The sequence below is a fragment of the Contarinia nasturtii genome, unplaced genomic scaffold (genome assembly GCF_009176525.2).
Source record: "Contarinia nasturtii isolate CC-2019 unplaced genomic scaffold, AAFC_CNas_1.1 Cnas_scaffold_78, whole genome shotgun sequence".
In the NCBI taxonomy this organism is placed as follows: Eukaryota; Metazoa; Arthropoda; class Insecta; order Diptera; family Cecidomyiidae; genus Contarinia; species Contarinia nasturtii.
Window position 1 is genome coordinate 2,048,630 of NW_022197436.1, and position 17,659 is coordinate 2,066,288.

Here is a 17,659-nt window from a genome sequence, read left to right on the forward strand (position 1 = left end):
CCCATCAAACATTCCACAGGCACGTTCAATCGAAGATTTCTGGTCGGCCCTCAAAAGTAAAGTGTACGAGATGGGCTGGGAAGCTCAAAACGAGCAACAGTTGATGGATCGAATCGAACGAAAGTTGAAGGAAATGGATGTATCGGTCTGCCAGAACATGATTTTGGAGGTTCGAAGTATACTACAAAAAATCGAAGACAATGGCCCTTTAAGTGTACTGTAAATATGCTTTTCGATTGTTAATAAATAAAGGTTTATACCAATAAAAAGGAATTTTATATTGTATGTTTGTCTGTGATTTTGATTCGGTTTTGATTTTTAAATAACCGAACATTGGCATAACGATTATAGCAAATTTGTTCAGTTTGAGCAAATACTTTAAAAGGTAAATCGGTTTTCTCTTTGTGTTTTCCACGCAACACATGTGAGGAAACAAGTACTACAAATTCGACGAGCTATGTTTAAAATGACTTAATAGTTGTTAAAATCCTTAAGATAACTTTGCCTATAGTAAAATTAAACACATTCACTTTGAATTCGAAACATTTTTAATTAATTACAAAGTCATTTTTTGATGATGTCTTGTAACATCAAGATTGCTAAATTCTTTTCCACAAGAGCAAATGGAACATAAATTATTAACTAAACAATTTCTACATATGAAGTGTGAACAAATACGAATTTCATACAAAATTGTATTGTTGGCCACTTTAAGGCATTGAAAACATTTATTATCATTCGATTCGTTGTCTTTGTACGTTGTATATTTTCCTACATTTAATGTGTTCCGAATGGCTTCATCTAAGGTCTGGCTGTTTGTCTGTGTTGCTGTCGACGGAGCAGGTAATCCAAAAGTTTTCTTAGCCCAGTTGCTACATTCTCCGTTGTCTTGTAGTTTTCGTTTCGTACAGTTTCCAACAGTTCGTGGTGCAGTATTGTTTTTTAATAAAAATGAATCAATTTGTGACTTAAGGTGAGTGTTTAATACTGGCTTTCGAGTTTCGGTGAATGGCTGAAATGTGAAAGGATCCGATGCAACTCGACCCCATTTTTCTTCTTGTTGCGTATGTTTTTGAAGCGTTGAATAGTCAATCACTTTTCCAGAAGGAAGAACCTAAAAATGAAACCAATATATTATTTGGATGTTACATTTAATAGTAGTGAATAATATATTTTTTTTCGAACCATTGGAAGTGCCATTATTTCATATGTGAGAGTGTCCAGAAATTCCTCTGGAACATCGATGGTTGGATTTAGACATGGTACTGAATTGCTTGCAATATTTGAAGGTGTTTCAACTGATTTGGCGTTTTCATTTTGCTGGTTTTTTCGTTCCATCATTTGGTGAAAGTTTACTCTTTGTTCTTTTGATGCAAATTGTGAAATTGTTCCCCAAACTTTGATGAAAAAATAAAATGATTAAATAATGGATTCAAATCAAATTATTTTTCGTATTATTTCAAAGAATATGATCTTAGATTTCACCTTCCATTCGCTTTATCACTGGAACACATTTGGCAGTTTGTTTAATTACTAATTTAATATTTTGTACTTTTCTCAGTTTATATCTTGCAGAAGAATAAAATGGTACCATAATAAAATTTGCATCAGTGTGATCAATATTGTCCATCGAATTGACGAATTGTATACCTAAGGGGAGAATCACAAAAGAAAAGAATAAAATTTAAAATAATCGATAAGTAATCGGAAAATAATCGGAAAATAATCGGAAACATATAATGAAAAAATTGCAAAGCAATAACCACAACAACATTAATGTATACCATTTTCTTCTAAATTAAAGTGGCTGGCAATTTTGTTATATTTATCATTCACATCACCACCTACATATATTTCAAAACCAATACTTTTAAGTGAATTGATTTGTGGCCAGATTTTAATCGAGTACAGTTGAATGGTATGGCTCAGATGGATTTCTAATTCGACTGGTGGTTTTACCACACTATTGAACAAAAATAAGAATACATGATAATATTATTATTTTTTACTTCACGTTTTTTCAACTTATTTTTTACCTATATGCCATAAATCCTCGACTTAATTTTTGAGCATCACTTGATACAAGATTTTCGACCGAATAAAAATCGTCCACGGCACAAGAACAATTTATTTTCGTAATACCAAAACTTGGATCTAAAAAATTTACTACTAGCTTATTCGAATCCATTTCAATTGAGTTTTGGTTTTGTTTATATTCTACGTGATACAACTGTCAAAATTGTACATTGTTGACAGTCGATACTGAAACGTCAAAAAAACTCAAACAAAAAAAAATAATTCAATATATCTCTTGTTTTTAGCCTGTGAAAAATGTCTGTACGCACAGATTTGTTGAAGGGATTGCAAAATTATGCAATATTTGTGCCGCAATTGACTAGGCCCGTTTTGCGTGTCTTAATACAGGGTAATAATCGATCAATATTATACTATAGCCTGACATAATATTTGGTTTTTCTCTTTACAGTGTCTGTACATTATATCGAAAGTCGAGTATGTGCACCGGAAATTCTCGATTTGGCAATTACGAAACTATCACAAACGGGATTTGAGATACCGGAAAATTTTCGGGAACTATTCTCCGTTATACTCCAAGTAATGCAATTATTTTTACGTACACCAAAAGGCAGTGTCCGTGAAGAAGATCTACGCGAATGTTTGAAACAACTTAATTTCACTGATGAATGTATCGGTGATTTTTCAAAAGTTTTACTCAACTATAGAGAGTCTCTAACGTTGAACTATTGCGATGTGAAAAGTATGCGATCACCGCCGAAACGTTTGCAATGGTGTATTAATATTTCATTAATGGACAGGTAATACAGACATGCATTTCATGAATTATACTTTTAATTATTTGTGTTTTTGGTTAATTTCTAGTGGCATTGAACGTATTGCTCAGCCAATAATCGTTCTTCATATAATGATGCAGAGTGGCGAATACAAAACATTCGAAATTCCAATCACAATGTTTCATCGTTTACGATATTTTGTCGCATATTTACTTAGAGAATTCCATATGATCGAAAGTCGACAGAAAAGTCGAAAATGAAATTCAAAAAAAATTATATTATGGTAACGATTTTTTGAAAATGAAACGCTTTTGAGATGCAAATTCACTTCTATCGTCAAAATGGAATGGAATTTAGGTGATATATAAAGTATGCACAACCGATTCAAATCAAGCGTTCAGAAAGACATACATTTATGCGAGCGATTGAATGATGCTTGCATCATTTGATGCGCATCGATTGTGCTGTCGCCATACATTTGGATCTACATTTGGATGCAAGCATCATTCAATTGCTCGCATAAATGTATGTCTTTCTGAACGCTTGATTCAAATCCACTGTCGACGATAGGTGATAGGAATATGCATTTTAATTAACAACTTTTTCTTGGCTTTATTTCGTATTTCTAACTAACTCTTTTTTTCTCTTTTTTTCTTCCATTGGTAACGTTGAAAATGGCTGAAAAACATATGTGGCTCTAATTTCAACCGTAAACATGTCGCCTGGTAATTGATATATAACAATTGTTCATTGGAAATATAGAATAAGATATCTAGAAAAATATAAATATGTTCGTTGGTTAGAATTAAACTTCAATTATTAATAACGATAATTTGGCAATTTATTTATTTTATCTAAGATGTATACATTTATTTATGCCTTTAAATCGTTTGCGAGTAATGAACGTCTTGGTCCATTTCACGTAGGCGTTGAGCTGCTTGTTCAGCAGTTAAATCACGCTGTGTTTGACACAAAAGTTCGAAACCTACCATAAATTTTCGCACCGAAGCCGATCGCAAAAGGGGTGGATAGTAAATTGCGTGCAATGTCCAATGTGAGTCGTCTTCATTACCTGATGTTGGGCCACTCGGTGCGCCTGAAATTAATTTAATTTTAATTTTGAATTTAGTTTGATACAGTATCAAAATGTTATAGTCACCATGAAAGCCCATTGAATAGGGGAATGAGCAATTGAACAAATTATCGTATTTAGTGGTCAATTGCTTAATAACAACAGCAAGACTTTTTCTTTGCGAACTATTGATTTCATCCATGCGTTTCAATTTATTTCTCGATATGAGCATTGTTTCAAAGGGCCATGCAGCCCAATAAGGGACCACGACCAACCAATCTTTGTTTTCAATAACGATTCGTTCCTTACGCACTACTTCTTTCTTTACGTAATCTTCAAGCATAGCACTACCATATTTATCATAGTATTTCTTAAGATTGATTTCTTTCATTGCTGGTTCATTGGGCAGAAAATTACATGCCCAAATCTGACAGTGCGGATGTGGATTGGAACAACCTAGTGGAGAATCACATTAATTGATTAAAAAAATGTAAAATATAATTAAAAAAAAATAATTGCAACCCATGGCAGCGCCTTTATTCTCAAATATTTGCACCCATTTATACTTTGGACTGAGCTCCTTGTACTGTTTCATCCATCTGCATAAGATAAGGTATTTTAATAGATGACGTTGCAAAAAGTGCAAATGATGTTCAAGTGCATACTCATCAATAACATGCTCAATTTCCTCATGTGACATAATCGGCAGAGATTTATTCAGTTTCGGATGAAAACACATCACGCGACAAGTTCCTTTGGCATCGGTTATTTGAAATAGTGGATCATCACTGGGCATTGGTGATGGTGTGTCTTCCAAAAGTGCTGGAAAATCGTTTGGAAATACATAGGTTGATTCGTATTTTGGATTCACCTGTCGAAAAATTGATGAATTCAATGCGTGATCGACTTATTTAGGCTTTAACAAACCTTTCCGTTTCTTGTGGCGCCCGGACAAAGAGGGTTTGATGGATCGAAATCCACCTCATTATTCTCAGATTGTGATTTTTCCGATTGACCGCTCCAAGGTCGTTTTAAACGATGTGGACTCACCAAAACCCATTGGCCAGTTAATGGGTTCAATCTTTGATGTTGATGATCTATAAAAGATAATTTTTTTTTTATCGACGAAATGTCAATAAAATTGAAGTAGCAAACATCAAATATTTGCAAAAAATAATTGACGAATCAAATTTACCAGTTGAAATAAATGAAGCCATTCGTCTACTTTATTCTATTTACACGTAAATCGATGGCTGTTCAAATACACACTAGATTATCTCCGCTTAAGAAAGAGTAATAAAATATTCTTATCTGGACTACACAGGTTTGTTGACAGTGCATGTGTATGTTTCTGTATGTATATGTTTGTGACTATATGTAGTGAACTGTACACGACAATCAAAATATTGACATCCAAGTGAATTATATTATCGGTCACGTCAATTTGACGCTTGTTACTCTTTTTTTTAAACAAAATAAAATTGACACGACATGAAATTTACTGTTACAACGATATCATTTTTTTTATTTTTTGTTTACTTTTCAAAGCAATCAGCAAAACATATTATTCATGAACTATTACTGCTATAATCGTTTTAGAGCTCATTATGATGCGTTGTGTAGTCAGTCGGCTTATGGAATGCTGATAAAATATTCAACTTGTGATTGATTTCCTTTCTTTTTTCATTGCTAATTTTTCCATTTAAGATCTGCTGTAATCGTGTTCGTTCCGCTCCAATAAAATAGATATCTTTTTGTAGTATTTGCCGCATGAATAGTAAATAGATTTGCGCAGTTTTCTGTTCCTACAATATAATTGCATTAGTGAAAAACAAATTGGAAGATTATCAAAAAGAAAAATGCAATTAAATTTGAAATTATAAAGGCAATGCATACGTGTTCGTTTTCTAATTTTGCTGCTTCGTTGGTTGCTTCGTTTACGATCTCTTCGGCTTCTATTGATTTAAACTGTATTACGTCCACAAATTGTTTTGCATAATCATCAAATTGTTTTAAGCATTCGGGAAGAACGATTTTAACATCCGACATTCGTCGAATGAATTGTCGCAAATTTTCGACCGTAATATTCTGATCTAATCATTTGAATTGAATATTGATTGAAAACAAACGCTCAAAAATAGATTCAAATTAAAGTAAGTACCTCGTGGAAAGTCAGTCCATTTGGTCGAATCGCCATTGGAAAATAATTTGATTGCGGGCAGTTGATTGTCGATGGAAAATCTTTCAGCTAAAATACTATTAGTTAAATCGCCGTAGTTTTTAATACCAACCACTGAAACAATCATATTGTCAAAGTTATGTTCACTTATTTCTTTAGCAAATTTTGCGTATTCATCGTGTTGTTTTCCATATGGAAAGGCTATATCAAATTTGACTAAAACAGTTGAGAATTTGGTCAATACTTTATCAAAAATAAGTTCATCCAATTCCAGGCAACCCGTACAAACTAATCCAGTTATGAAGTATGGATAACTAATTAGAAAAATGGCAATTACTTTGTTAAATGACATTTTTCTTCACTTTGACAATTTTTTTTAAGTCGATTAAATGTACAAGCTTGATGACCAATGAATATGAACTGAGGAAAGACCGAATTTTTTTTTTCCGAAATATGTGTATAAACGTAACAGATAGAATTTGTTAATTGACATATAACGATATGTGCTAAAAAAAAGAACACGCGAATTGTGCTAAGCGCATAATTTGTATTGGTATGGATATAATTTCCGCTGATCGAGCAAAAGCACTACATAAAAATGATTATCACATATATTTGGACTGTTATTTACTGTTATTTCATTTGAAAAACAGATTTTCGTGACATTTTGGTTGGGAACAAATTTTACTTACCAATAAACTGAATTTTAAATATTGATTAGTTACAAAAGTGTGGCACTCCATATGAAATTCACAAATGTAATGCAATAAAAAATAGAGAAAAATATTTAAAAAAGCGATATAATTGAATAATTTTTATTATACAAATTTGAGTAAAAAAAACAGATGTGTAACAAGAGGAAAATCTTACTAATAAATTCTATTCTACAATAATTATTTTCAAACTTGATATAGTTGATGTTATTTTTTTTTGTAAAAAAAACTATTGACGAATATGATGCTGTCGAAAGAAACGATTTTATCTGTTACATCAGATATTTTACATTAAAATATTGCGAAAAACAAAAATATTAATTCCGATTTATGTTTAAGACGTTGAAATTAATGCAAATGCAATAAAAATGAAAACAAAAAAGTGGAAAAACAAGTATAATTTAAACAAAATACACAAGTCTTATTTAAGTCGGTGCTAGTGACCATTGGTTATATTGTTCGATTCTTCGGTGCTCTTCAAATGGATTGGGGCCATGAAAGTTTGTCCACCAACTATATCTTTAAGTCCTTCGCCATCATATGAAAGAAGTGGTGATATTTCGCATACATCACCATTGATTTGTCCACCAGCTGCTTCAATTAACTTTTTATGGTAACGATAAATGTCATTGCGAGCCGTCGTTGCACACTCTTTTCCCGCACTATCGGCATTTTTCAGTGGGCTAAATTCGTCATCACGTTCAACCGCAAATACCACAAATTTTTCAGCAAATTCAAATACATCGAATACAAATTTTTCAATTTTTATACCATTTGGTTTTTCTGGTGTGCATCGTTTGCCAGCATTATCAATAAATGGTATCTTTTTTTTGGCCACATGCAATTTCATATATTGTTCATATTTATTTCCAATTTTATTTAAAAACTCTGTACTGAAGAAATGATTGCAAATATTGCCGGCATTGAAAGTGAGTCGACCATCTGAATTGCGTAGCTCCGATGTTTTTGCTGAGATTTCACTGTATTCAACCACTTGATATTTACCATCAACCATACAAATGACTCCCACTGCTTCATTTGGTTGTGACTTTTCAACAACCTTGGCGGCACAATCGGCATTTTGTAACACACAGTAACCGATAAAAACTGGATCTGCCACTTTGATCAATATATTGTCAACACTATGTGCATGTAAATACAAAACACCGCGTCGTTCCATGTCATCTAAAATTCCTTGTGATTTTAGGGCACGATAAATTCCACCATTTCCATCTGGTGCTGTTGAAATGGCATGCTTTTTATCGAGTAATATTTTGCCATCGAATCCAAAACATGGTAAACTGCCTTGTTCAAACATAATCACATCATCCGCATCCAAACCGAAATAGTTGTTTTGTTCGAAAAATGCTTTTGTCGGTTCCATTGTATGTTCGCTCGTCATTATGTACCATGTTATGCGACCATTTTTACCAGTCTGTTGAAATGCCAACCGTTGCAGTGTTCTAATCCGTTCAGCTTGAATTTGAAACAGACTCTTCTTGGATGGTAGACCAACGTCAAACATTCCTTTTGGATGTGAGAAACCGAGTCGTGTACCTTGGCCACCAGCCATCAGCAAAACACCCACATGATTTTCCGAAATTTGTTCCAAACCTTTCGATTCATATTCTTTTATCGACGCAAGCGATGTGTGGCGAACGGATAGGAATTGTGACTCTTCGATGGGTTGTAGTTTGTCGTCTAATTTTTCTGCATTCTCTGTTTCCGACTTGGTAACACGTTCGTAAAATGATAGCAGTTCGCTGAATTTCAGCTCGTCGATTTCTTGCTTCAATTGTTTTTTCTGCTCATCATCAATTTCGTCCCAAAATTTAATCAAATGCTCTTGTCCATATTTCTCGAGGTGTTTCCGTATTGTTTCGATTGCAGTCATGATCACTATTATTTTTTTTCTTCAATTTCCGCTATTACTGGTGGCAGTGTTGTTGTTTTACGCGGTTTTAGCGATGGTGTGAAGTGATGATGATGGTGTTGCTATGACAGAAAATTCTTTTACATTTAATAGAAAAAAATAACAATCACTGAACGAAAATGTTTGCATTAACCCAGCTAGCGATTTTCTAACATCCATCCAACACCAAGTGAAAGTATAAACTGTTGTTTGATATAAAATAGCACTCGATACTTTATCATTTAAACAGATGAAAAAGTGTGTGGTTGTTTACAAAAAAAAAATCACATTTACTATTCGCAGTGGCGTGTACAGATTTTCATTCTGTCCCTTTCTTTCTCTTTGTAGTAAATATGTGGCTGTATACGTGGTTCTTTTCTATGCGGCCGACTGGTTTCGTTTACGTTTTCAGGTCTGTTTCGGTTTTTCATTTCTTTTCCTTTTACAACACATTGCCAAACAATACAACTCCGGCATACGTGTGCTATGTATGAATGACATATCGTTTGACATTTTCAAACACCAACGACCGAATTACGTCGCCACAGTCGCTAGTCATGAAATAGAGAAGGGATGCGTTCAAGCATTCTTTTTTTAAGCTTGTACACATTCAAGCAAATTTATTTGAATATATGAACAACAATCGAAACGCATACATCGATATTTTTTGGCGACGGTATTCAAATAACCAACTGTTATTATAGTTCGATTACAATATAAAACTGGATTTACGTGAAAGTGGTTTTAAGTTAAATAATAATCTCAACTTTTGGTTTTCATGACCTCGAAAGACAAATTTATATTTATTCGATACCCGTGGCTTTGAAAACAAGTTTTTTTTTTGCCATAAACATTCGATAATTTCGATGAATTGTTGAATTTTTCTGTTAATTTGGATAAATTGCTCTGGATCAGATAATTGCCCTAGACCAGAGGTTCAATTTTGATAAGAATTTGACATTTGAACTTGAAATCACATCTTCTATTCTGATATGCGAAATAGATTATAAAAAACGTTTTAAATTCATATTTTATACGACTGAAACCATTCTCCCCTTCTCTTTAGAACTTATTATATACAATTATACATATTTCGTTACTGACAGTAGAATGTAAAATTTTTGCGAGGCCAAATAAGAAATCAATTCCAGTGTGTAACAATAAAAAACAACAATAAATAAGATAGTAATATAACGTTGCTCCATTCAACGTTTTCATCTAGGTTTTCATTGATTTTCAACGTCGAGAACATTTCCAACAAGATACATGTCATCGTACTCGAATTCTATAGATTAATATTCACCATCAAACTTTCTGAACATTTTTCTTCTGTATGAATTTTTCCCGGAAGCATTTTTTCAGGCAAGAAATAGATCAAAAATACTAGCAAATTTACGTCAATTTAGTGATCGAATGACATGGAAGATACCGCAATAAAGTCATTGAGTCAAATGAGTGCCCATTGTATATGGCATAACACTGAAATTTGGAAGCCGGTTATTCAATATTCAACCGTTATTGTAACACTTCTCGCTTGAAGTCTTCGTATGGTACAACCACCTAAAAATGGAATGAAAACAATAAATTATTGTTCCCAAAAAAAAAAGATATTTTATTTGAATTTGCCAATTATTCAATTTTAAAATTTAAATTTAAATTTATCTGTAATATTTGATGATACCGACATTTTTTTTTTTAAGTTTTAACTTACAAGGCAAGTATAAAAATGACAGCTAATACACAAACATAAATTGAACATGGCAAGTGGATGTGTTTAATGGGATAGGACTTTATTGATCAAACTGCAACAGTTTATTTATTCGTTTTTTTTTTCCTTTCTCTTATAAAAATGGAACTTGATAAAATTTATTTACGATATTATCCACCCGGTTCGTTCAAATTTTTGTTGCATTATTAAAAAAATTCAATACAAATAATAATTCGGATCACTTTTTTTTAAAAAAAGGAATTGGTTTGTCTTTTTCCAATGGCTCAGCGGAAAGGGTCAGAATGATAGATTGTCTTGATTTGAATACAAGGTAAAATTGAATGAGGCAATAGTCCAAAATATAAGGATGTAATGAAAATCCCTCCCGATTGTATTAGCACAAATATTGAAGAAACAGCACGAGATCTGTGTTCAACCGAACGCCTTCTAGATGATGAATATCGGCCAGAGATTTTAAGTTCATTGCGAAAATTGCAGAAAAAATTACGTGTTCCAGTGAAGAATAAATTTTATCACTTCAAATCACTTAAATCAAATATATTACCAATAACAAATGTTTCATTCAGTAGGGAAGGAAACAGGTTTTTAATAATATTGCTTTGATGCCAAAGTCCTTATTATAAATACATTTCATTTTAGCTGTGTTACAGGTTCATATGACAGAACTGCGCGTATTTGGGACGTGGAAATCGGAAAAGAATTGTTTGTACTCAATGGACATCAAAATGCCGTGTTTGCAGTTCAATATAATTATCCAATTTGGTAACACACGAAAGCGATTTTAAGCGAAATGAAAACGATCCTAATTTCATTTTCGATAGTGATAAGATTTTGACTGCTTCATTTGATAAAACCACCAAACTATGGTCGGCCTTAAATGGTTTGTGCATGCGAACATTTTATGGACATACTGCCGAAGTAGTTACATCGGAGTTTAATCAGTCATCGACATTGATGGTATCAGGATCGATGGACACAACAGCAAGAGTTTACGATGTGGAAACCGGCATCGAAATGCATTCCGCTAATCATGATGGGGAAGTCATTGTAGCACATTTTCATAAAAATGAAAATATTGTGTTGACAGGATCATTTGATGCAAATGCCTATCTGTGGGACTTGAGAACGAAAGAGTAATATTTAAAAAAAAAACACACCGCCAGACTCTGGCCATTAGGCTTAATGTGAAACGTAGACCTATATTATTAGGCACCTTTAAAGCATATCTTAAATTCAGCTCAAACAGTTTACTTTTTTTCTCATTTTGTCCAAACCGCTACTATTGAAGTACTCTTCAGAAAGTTAAATGACTTAAAAATGAAAAAAAAAAAAACATTTTTGGGAAAATTCAAACTCCATATCTCTTCTTATGCTCTTTAAAATCACCACACTCCTATGTTTGATTAAATCAACTACGTTTCACATTAAGCAATAATCAAAAACTGTTGTTAATTTGTGTTAATGTTTATTTTGAATGTCAGCGTGGCAATGCGACTTGCCGGCCATACAGCGGAGCTCAGTAATTGTTTATGGAACTATGATCACACAATGATAGCGACTAGTTCAATAGATTTCACTGCCCGTCTTTGGGATATACGAGATGTACGGTCATGCCATATAATTGACGGTCACAGTGATGAAGTGCTCGACATTTGTTTCAACTATACGGGTAAAATGTTGGCAACGTGCAGCAATGATTGTACTTGTAAAATATGGAGCACAGAAAATGATTTTCAACTGATTTCAACAATGTTAGGACATACTGATGAAATTTCACGGGTTTGTTAGCTTCGACAATAATTATCTATTATCTTCGAAATTTTAAATTTGGTCTTTTTCTATTCACATCCGAACACAAAAAAAGGTAAGATTTAATCCAGTTGGAAATTTAGTTCTTACAGCATCAGCTGACAAAACTGCCCGTATATGGTTTACTGAGACTGGCGTATGCTCACAAGTCTTGAGTGGTCATACAGATGAAGTAATTTCATGTGAATTCAGTTATCCAGGTAAATAACAAATCATTTTAAAAGTTTGTTATAAATCTTGATGTTTTTTTTTCTTTTGCTTTTCAAGGAAATGCCATTCTAACGGCATCAAAGGATAATTCATGTAAAATTTGGAGATGACACGATTGGTTTGATGTCATTGAATTTTCGGCATCGGAATAAAATTGAAAATAATCTTAAAAATTAAAATAAAATTAAATATGTAAAAAATAGTTGTTTTTTCTTCAAATAATTATCATAAAAGAAAATTCAATAAAATTTACAAAACTGAAACGAAGTGACATCTATAAGTGACAGTAAAAAACATTGTCGTCGATGTCATCAGTAGTCAGTAGCAAGTCGCCAAACGTAAACATGCAAGAGGCAGAATTTGGTTTTAGTATACTTTTCTTTTTATTTTCATTCGGGATTATATATCCGCCGCAGGAATTCGAATCAGTTGGACTTACAATAAATAATGTGTTCAGTTCATATCTGGGTAGCAGCGATATTGAATTTATTCAATATCATTTGCGACGAACATGTTTAACGCTATTAATTCATTCAATACTACCGACATTGTATGTTGTTTGTTATTATCTCAAGTTCGGCGATATAATTGAATACAATGCGGAAGTGTTTCCGATATTCGTTCTTTGGAATTTTTTGATTTTCTTTTTGATGATTTTACCGGTAATTTCGGCTACCGTTATTTACTACTGGTGTAAGGATAACTATGCGAATCATCCGCTTGCTCAAAATCTTCAAAAATACAGTCGTGAGAATTGGATCCAAGCGGCGCGTGATATTAATGCCGAAAACAGACGGTACATGATCACACACATTTTTGATGTATGTTTATTAACGATTCAATTATTCCTAATAAGACATGTTCAATTATTTCTTTTTCAGCGATAACAAATTATGTATGAAAACGAGTGCGATTCATTCAGTTGTTGCAACAGCAAATTGGATCATGAAAGTTTCTTATTATAGTGTTTCGGTGGCTCATCAAAGTGATACAGCACTCATAGCTATTCGAGTGAGTGAAAAAATAAAAACAAACATAAATTCATAAAATTTTCTCACATTTAAAACTGTTCCAATCATTCCATTCAAATTCAGAGTGATTCACATGACTTAAGCGAAATTTCCACGGAGTCGGTACAATTTGTAAATATAAAAGTAAAACCAACTCGTGTCGGCGTATCCGAATTTATAATTCGTATAAATGCATTGGATTTTAAGACCCTTCAAGATCGAATGATGCGACCAATCACAATTTTGGATGGTGTAACGTTCAGCAAGACCGTCATTGATAGGTATGAATTAAAATTAGAATTTTTTTTTCTTGTTGTTTTGAAATATGTCATTAATTTTTTTTGTAGATTTATTGAAGTATTCAAACAACAAGTCCTTTTAAATCCAACATACACCACGGATGAGGTAAGTTTTGCTATATATTTTATCGATATCTTCTTTTAACTGTTTTTTACACTAATTTTTATTATTCTCTGTATAAAGGTGATTTTGGATCTTTGTTTTGCCTGTATGCAAGCTCGGCCGAATGTTAAACTCCAAAAGAAATGTACAAACGAATTTGGTAATGACGACACGAATAACGAGCATGGATGCACTAATTGTTATTGCCGACCAATGTGGTATTTATAAAAATATTTTATGTTTATTTAGTCCTGAACTTGATTTGTTTTTTTTTTTTTTTTTTGTTCATAGGTGCGTTGACTGTTTAGCAAAATGGTTTGCATCGCGACAAGATCAACAAGAGAAAGAAATTTGGTTACAACAGAAATGCAGCTGCCCGATGTGCAGGTAAAAGAGTTATATCTATTAAAATTCAATGTTTTTCACACATTTTGTTTGTTTCAGAGCCAAGTTTTGTATATTGGATGTCTGCTATGTTGAATTAAATAGATGAATTCGTATTTTAAATGTGTCTGTTCAAGCTCTTGTGGAATGAACAGATGTTGTTCGTTTCTCACGAAATACTTATTTTGTTTCTGAAAAATATAGAATTTTACACCTTGCTCTATGATGATTGTTTGAAAAATATTTGTAATCCACATTCAGATAGATTTAAAACAATAACAAATATAATATATAATAAGAACCAACCAATACAAGATATAAACAAGAAAAAAAAATTGTAATATACGTAAAAGTTTGATTAAAAAAATCTCACAAATAAGCTATGCCCTACTTTTATTTAATATTTCCGTTGCGGTGAAAGAACAGTTTTTATTTTATTGGACCCTAGACAATCGAAAGAATTGTTCCATCTCCCCGAAAACAGTAGCTGTTCTTGCCGAAGCAAATCAAAAGAAATACCCACTTGCCGTCTAGGGGGTAGCTTGGACGATTTAAGGAAGTGCCATAGGCAAATTCAAACAAACTATTTTGAATTTAAGATAATTTATTACAATCGGTCACCACACAAACAACAAATACATTACAGATCAGTTTTGTTTCATTTTTTTATTCTTCACAGAAATGACAATTCTGCTCAAAATAATTCATACATCCAAAGAACATGTTCTTTTGCGAAAAAAAAAGTATTTTTAAGTTGCAACAATTCCATATCATATTTTTACATTAAACCAGTGCTAGGGTTTGTACAAAATGCTATGTTTTTTTTTGTGTGATTGCTTTTTTGGTTTTTCAACGACATCACCAAAGTTTTCGTGATGATTCTTTACGTTTTTGGTAATACATAATACCAAAAATAGCTAAAACTATGGTGCATATCATACCGAACAAAATCAAGAAAAAGATCTGAAAAAGAAAAGATTTTGTAAGAGTTTTGAATGAAATTGAATTAAATAATAAGGACAATTATACCTTGACATTTGACATTCCTGGTTTTAAATCTTCTTTTCTTTCTCGTGGAGCTTCCAACACTTCAGCCGATGGAATAATACTCTTCCTCGCCTCTAATGTTGCATCCTACAATGTAACGAAAGCAGAATTGGAATAAGGGTGGTAATACATATTGTAATTTTTCAAAACTCTCGAACTTACATCAACAATTGGTTCTAGTTCGTAGAATTTAAATGAGATGATATCATGGTTATCGGATAAATCACCAGTTGTAGCCGATGCTCCAAAATAGTATCCAGTTGGTAATTTAACATGATTGGCTTCAAAGCAAACTTTCCACTCGTGTTTATCCTCCAAATCAGTCATAACCGTTAGTTTTTCGTTCAAATATTTGATGCTGATGTGTGTTTCATAGTCAACATTACGGAATTTTGCTTCACAGCCGGCAATTTGTGTAAGCGTACCATCTCGATCATGATCGTAGCTCAATGTACCATTATTTATCATGGCGCTAATATATGGATGTTGATGCTGTGACGGAAATTGGAATCATCCGATTAATTCAAGGTCAAATTTGTTTTATCAATGTATTTAATGCCTACATTATGTGGTCCATTGTGATTACTGTAAGTGTCTAATATAATAGCTAATCCATGGAAGAAATCTTTACTTCCAAACACTGGTCCATTTACCAAGCGATCTCTCGCATACCTAAAATGGCCATAAATAGCAATTATATAGGATTATTTTGTATACAATATAAAATAAAATATCATCCAAAAAATATCGTTGATTTTCATTTTTGCCATTTGTTCGGGGAACCCCCGTGAATTTTGAAGGACCTGCTCTGCAGAAGAACATCATCCAAGTAATGACTTTATGATGTTGCTATTTTGAAGGTACATTTTGGGTACAATTATTATCAGCCATAAAAATTCAAAAAATATCTTTGAGTTTTATTTTGGCTAGTTGACCGGCAAATTGAAGTGCCCCGAAATTTAAACCTCAAATATTATCCAAACGAGTAAGGTACAATTAAAAATAAATTGCGGTACGATTAGGTACATTTTTGGTACAATTATTTAAACCTAGTCTCAAGTTTCGACTTTCACATGTGCGGACATTCGACTATACATCCCCAAAATGAGGGAAATTACAAAGGAAAAAAAAGAATTTATACATTCATATACATTTAAGAGTAAAGTAATGAACACAAGTCTTGAACATTGCCTAAAATCGGGATTTGGTAGTTTAAATCGATCTATGTGAAGCGAAAAAAATGCACTTCGACACTTTGCTGCGATGTTTTTCCAATTCCATTTTGTATAATAATTTCGTGTTTTTACCGAAATAAATCCGACCACCAACTTCTCGGATCTGTCGGTATCGGATTTAATAGTCTCGGATAATATCTTTGGTCGGGTTTGGTGTCGAAAAATCACCTCCGTGGAAAACACTATGACTACTAAATCAAAAAATTTCCGGCTACTACAATTCCTTTCAAATGTGTGTTCAAACCATACTTACTTAACTTTAAAGAGATATTAAAATGTTTGAGTCTAAATATAGACATGATACATACCAAATCGCAAATCCATCACCAAAAAGATCTTTTCCCTTTCCCGAGACCTTAAAGTTTATATTCACTTCCCAATTTTGTGTCATACATGGCTTTGCAAAAACAAAAAAAAATGACATTTTCAAAAATATTCCAAAATGATGACAAAATGGGTACCTACCACTGAATTCCAAACAGCACCACTTCGAGACTGTATGTCTGGTGTCAAACGAATATAATTTGATGTAACCAATGTGGAACCGGTAAAATCCCAATAAGGCAGCGTCATACCGGCACCTATACAAAGCAAACACGAATTAAAAATGCACCGAGAAAAACTCGAATATATTCAATGAAAATGCTACCCACCAAAATATGGTTTCACCAAAGAAAATTCACGTTTCATATATTCATCGGCATTAATGAACGTAAAATAGCTTATAAGTAGTATAAAAAAAGAATTTATCCACATCATTGTGTTTTTATAGTATTTAAAAAAAACTATAATATTTTCACGACTTGTTCACGACGATTGGTTCTTTTTTCTTCCTTTTTGGACTTTATCTAAGGATCACCAACTGGCGGAAAATAAATTATCAATATATTGTTGCTGATTATTTCTACACAAAAAAATCATCGATGTTATTGACAATGATTTTGCCGTGTTGTTTATGTATATTTCGATGAGCAAAGAAGTGGTTTTCTATTCGTTCTGTTCTATTAGTTATTGTCACGCAACTGACACAATGAAGTAAATTGAATGCGACGTGTATATAATGACAGCCAAAAATTAAATGCTCATTTATATTACTGATAATGAACTCTCAATGTACACATTAAAAATAAAACGTGGAACAAATTGA

The 17,659-nt window shown here is 32.7% G+C and overlaps 8 protein-coding genes across 8 annotated transcripts; 3 read left to right on the plus strand and 5 right to left on the minus strand.

The window, feature by feature from the left end:
* Positions 1-530: 530 nt before the first annotated feature.
* On the minus strand, positions 531-2,243 carry LOC116343393 (RING finger protein 37). The gene is made up of 5 exons (XM_031771453.1): positions 2,037-2,243; positions 1,785-1,963; positions 1,486-1,650; positions 1,186-1,397; positions 531-1,114 (listed from the first exon to the last, which is right to left on the minus strand). Exons 1-5 carry the CDS (start codon positions 2,186-2,188, stop codon positions 557-559), a joined length of 1,266 nt encoding a protein of 421 aa, XP_031627313.1. The 5' UTR covers positions 2,189-2,243; the 3' UTR covers positions 531-556.
* LOC116343608 (COMM domain-containing protein 5) lies at positions 2,244-3,642 on the plus strand. The gene is made up of 4 exons (XM_031771826.1): positions 2,244-2,425; positions 2,486-2,834; positions 2,899-3,093; positions 3,573-3,642. The coding sequence occupies exons 1-3, from the start codon at positions 2,332-2,334 to the stop codon at positions 3,068-3,070; spliced, it is 615 nt and encodes a 204-aa protein (XP_031627686.1). The 5' UTR covers positions 2,244-2,331; the 3' UTR covers positions 3,071-3,093; positions 3,573-3,642.
* LOC116343476 (probable galactose-1-phosphate uridylyltransferase) lies at positions 3,630-5,222 on the minus strand. The gene is made up of 6 exons (XM_031771568.1): positions 5,078-5,222; positions 4,810-4,979; positions 4,548-4,753; positions 4,405-4,481; positions 3,970-4,338; positions 3,630-3,906 (listed from the first exon to the last, which is right to left on the minus strand). The coding sequence occupies exons 1-6, from the start codon at positions 5,097-5,099 to the stop codon at positions 3,692-3,694; spliced, it is 1,059 nt and encodes a 352-aa protein (XP_031627428.1). The 5' UTR covers positions 5,100-5,222; the 3' UTR covers positions 3,630-3,691.
* Positions 5,223-5,379: 157 nt separating this feature from the next.
* Positions 5,380-6,487, minus strand: LOC116343538 (protein windbeutel). The gene is made up of 3 exons (XM_031771696.1): positions 6,044-6,487; positions 5,779-5,975; positions 5,380-5,687 (listed from the first exon to the last, which is right to left on the minus strand). Exons 1-3 carry the CDS (start codon positions 6,411-6,413, stop codon positions 5,478-5,480), a joined length of 777 nt encoding a protein of 258 aa, XP_031627556.1. The 5' UTR covers positions 6,414-6,487; the 3' UTR covers positions 5,380-5,477.
* Positions 6,488-7,014: 527 nt separating this feature from the next.
* LOC116343304 (UDP-N-acetylhexosamine pyrophosphorylase) lies at positions 7,015-9,179 on the minus strand. The gene has a single exon (XM_031771337.1). It carries the CDS (start codon positions 8,666-8,668, stop codon positions 7,211-7,213), a length of 1,458 nt encoding a protein of 485 aa, XP_031627197.1. The 5' UTR covers positions 8,669-9,179; the 3' UTR covers positions 7,015-7,210.
* A 1,479-nt stretch (positions 9,180-10,658) lies between these two features.
* Positions 10,659-12,544, plus strand: LOC116337641 (dynein assembly factor with WDR repeat domains 1). The gene is made up of 7 exons (XM_031762357.1): positions 10,659-10,725; positions 10,793-10,996; positions 11,055-11,177; positions 11,237-11,548; positions 11,897-12,194; positions 12,280-12,424; positions 12,492-12,544. Exons 1-7 carry the CDS (start codon positions 10,697-10,699, stop codon positions 12,542-12,544), a joined length of 1,164 nt encoding a protein of 387 aa, XP_031618217.1. The 5' UTR covers positions 10,659-10,696.
* A 180-nt stretch (positions 12,545-12,724) lies between these two features.
* Positions 12,725-14,541, plus strand: LOC116336723 (E3 ubiquitin-protein ligase TM129). Its single transcript, XM_031760791.1, has 7 exons — positions 12,725-13,230; positions 13,316-13,445; positions 13,529-13,725; positions 13,792-13,849; positions 13,928-14,064; positions 14,138-14,233; positions 14,291-14,541. Exons 1-7 carry the CDS (start codon positions 12,740-12,742, stop codon positions 14,337-14,339), a joined length of 1,158 nt encoding a protein of 385 aa, XP_031616651.1. The 5' UTR covers positions 12,725-12,739; the 3' UTR covers positions 14,340-14,541.
* A 275-nt stretch (positions 14,542-14,816) lies between these two features.
* LOC116351652 (vesicular integral-membrane protein VIP36) lies at positions 14,817-17,654 on the minus strand. The gene is made up of 7 exons (XM_031783820.1): positions 17,166-17,654; positions 16,978-17,093; positions 16,821-16,909; positions 15,841-15,949; positions 15,440-15,769; positions 15,260-15,364; positions 14,817-15,193 (listed from the first exon to the last, which is right to left on the minus strand). The coding sequence occupies exons 1-7, from the start codon at positions 17,269-17,271 to the stop codon at positions 15,089-15,091; spliced, it is 960 nt and encodes a 319-aa protein (XP_031639680.1). The 5' UTR covers positions 17,272-17,654; the 3' UTR covers positions 14,817-15,088.
* Between the last annotated feature and the right edge of the window lie 5 nt (positions 17,655-17,659).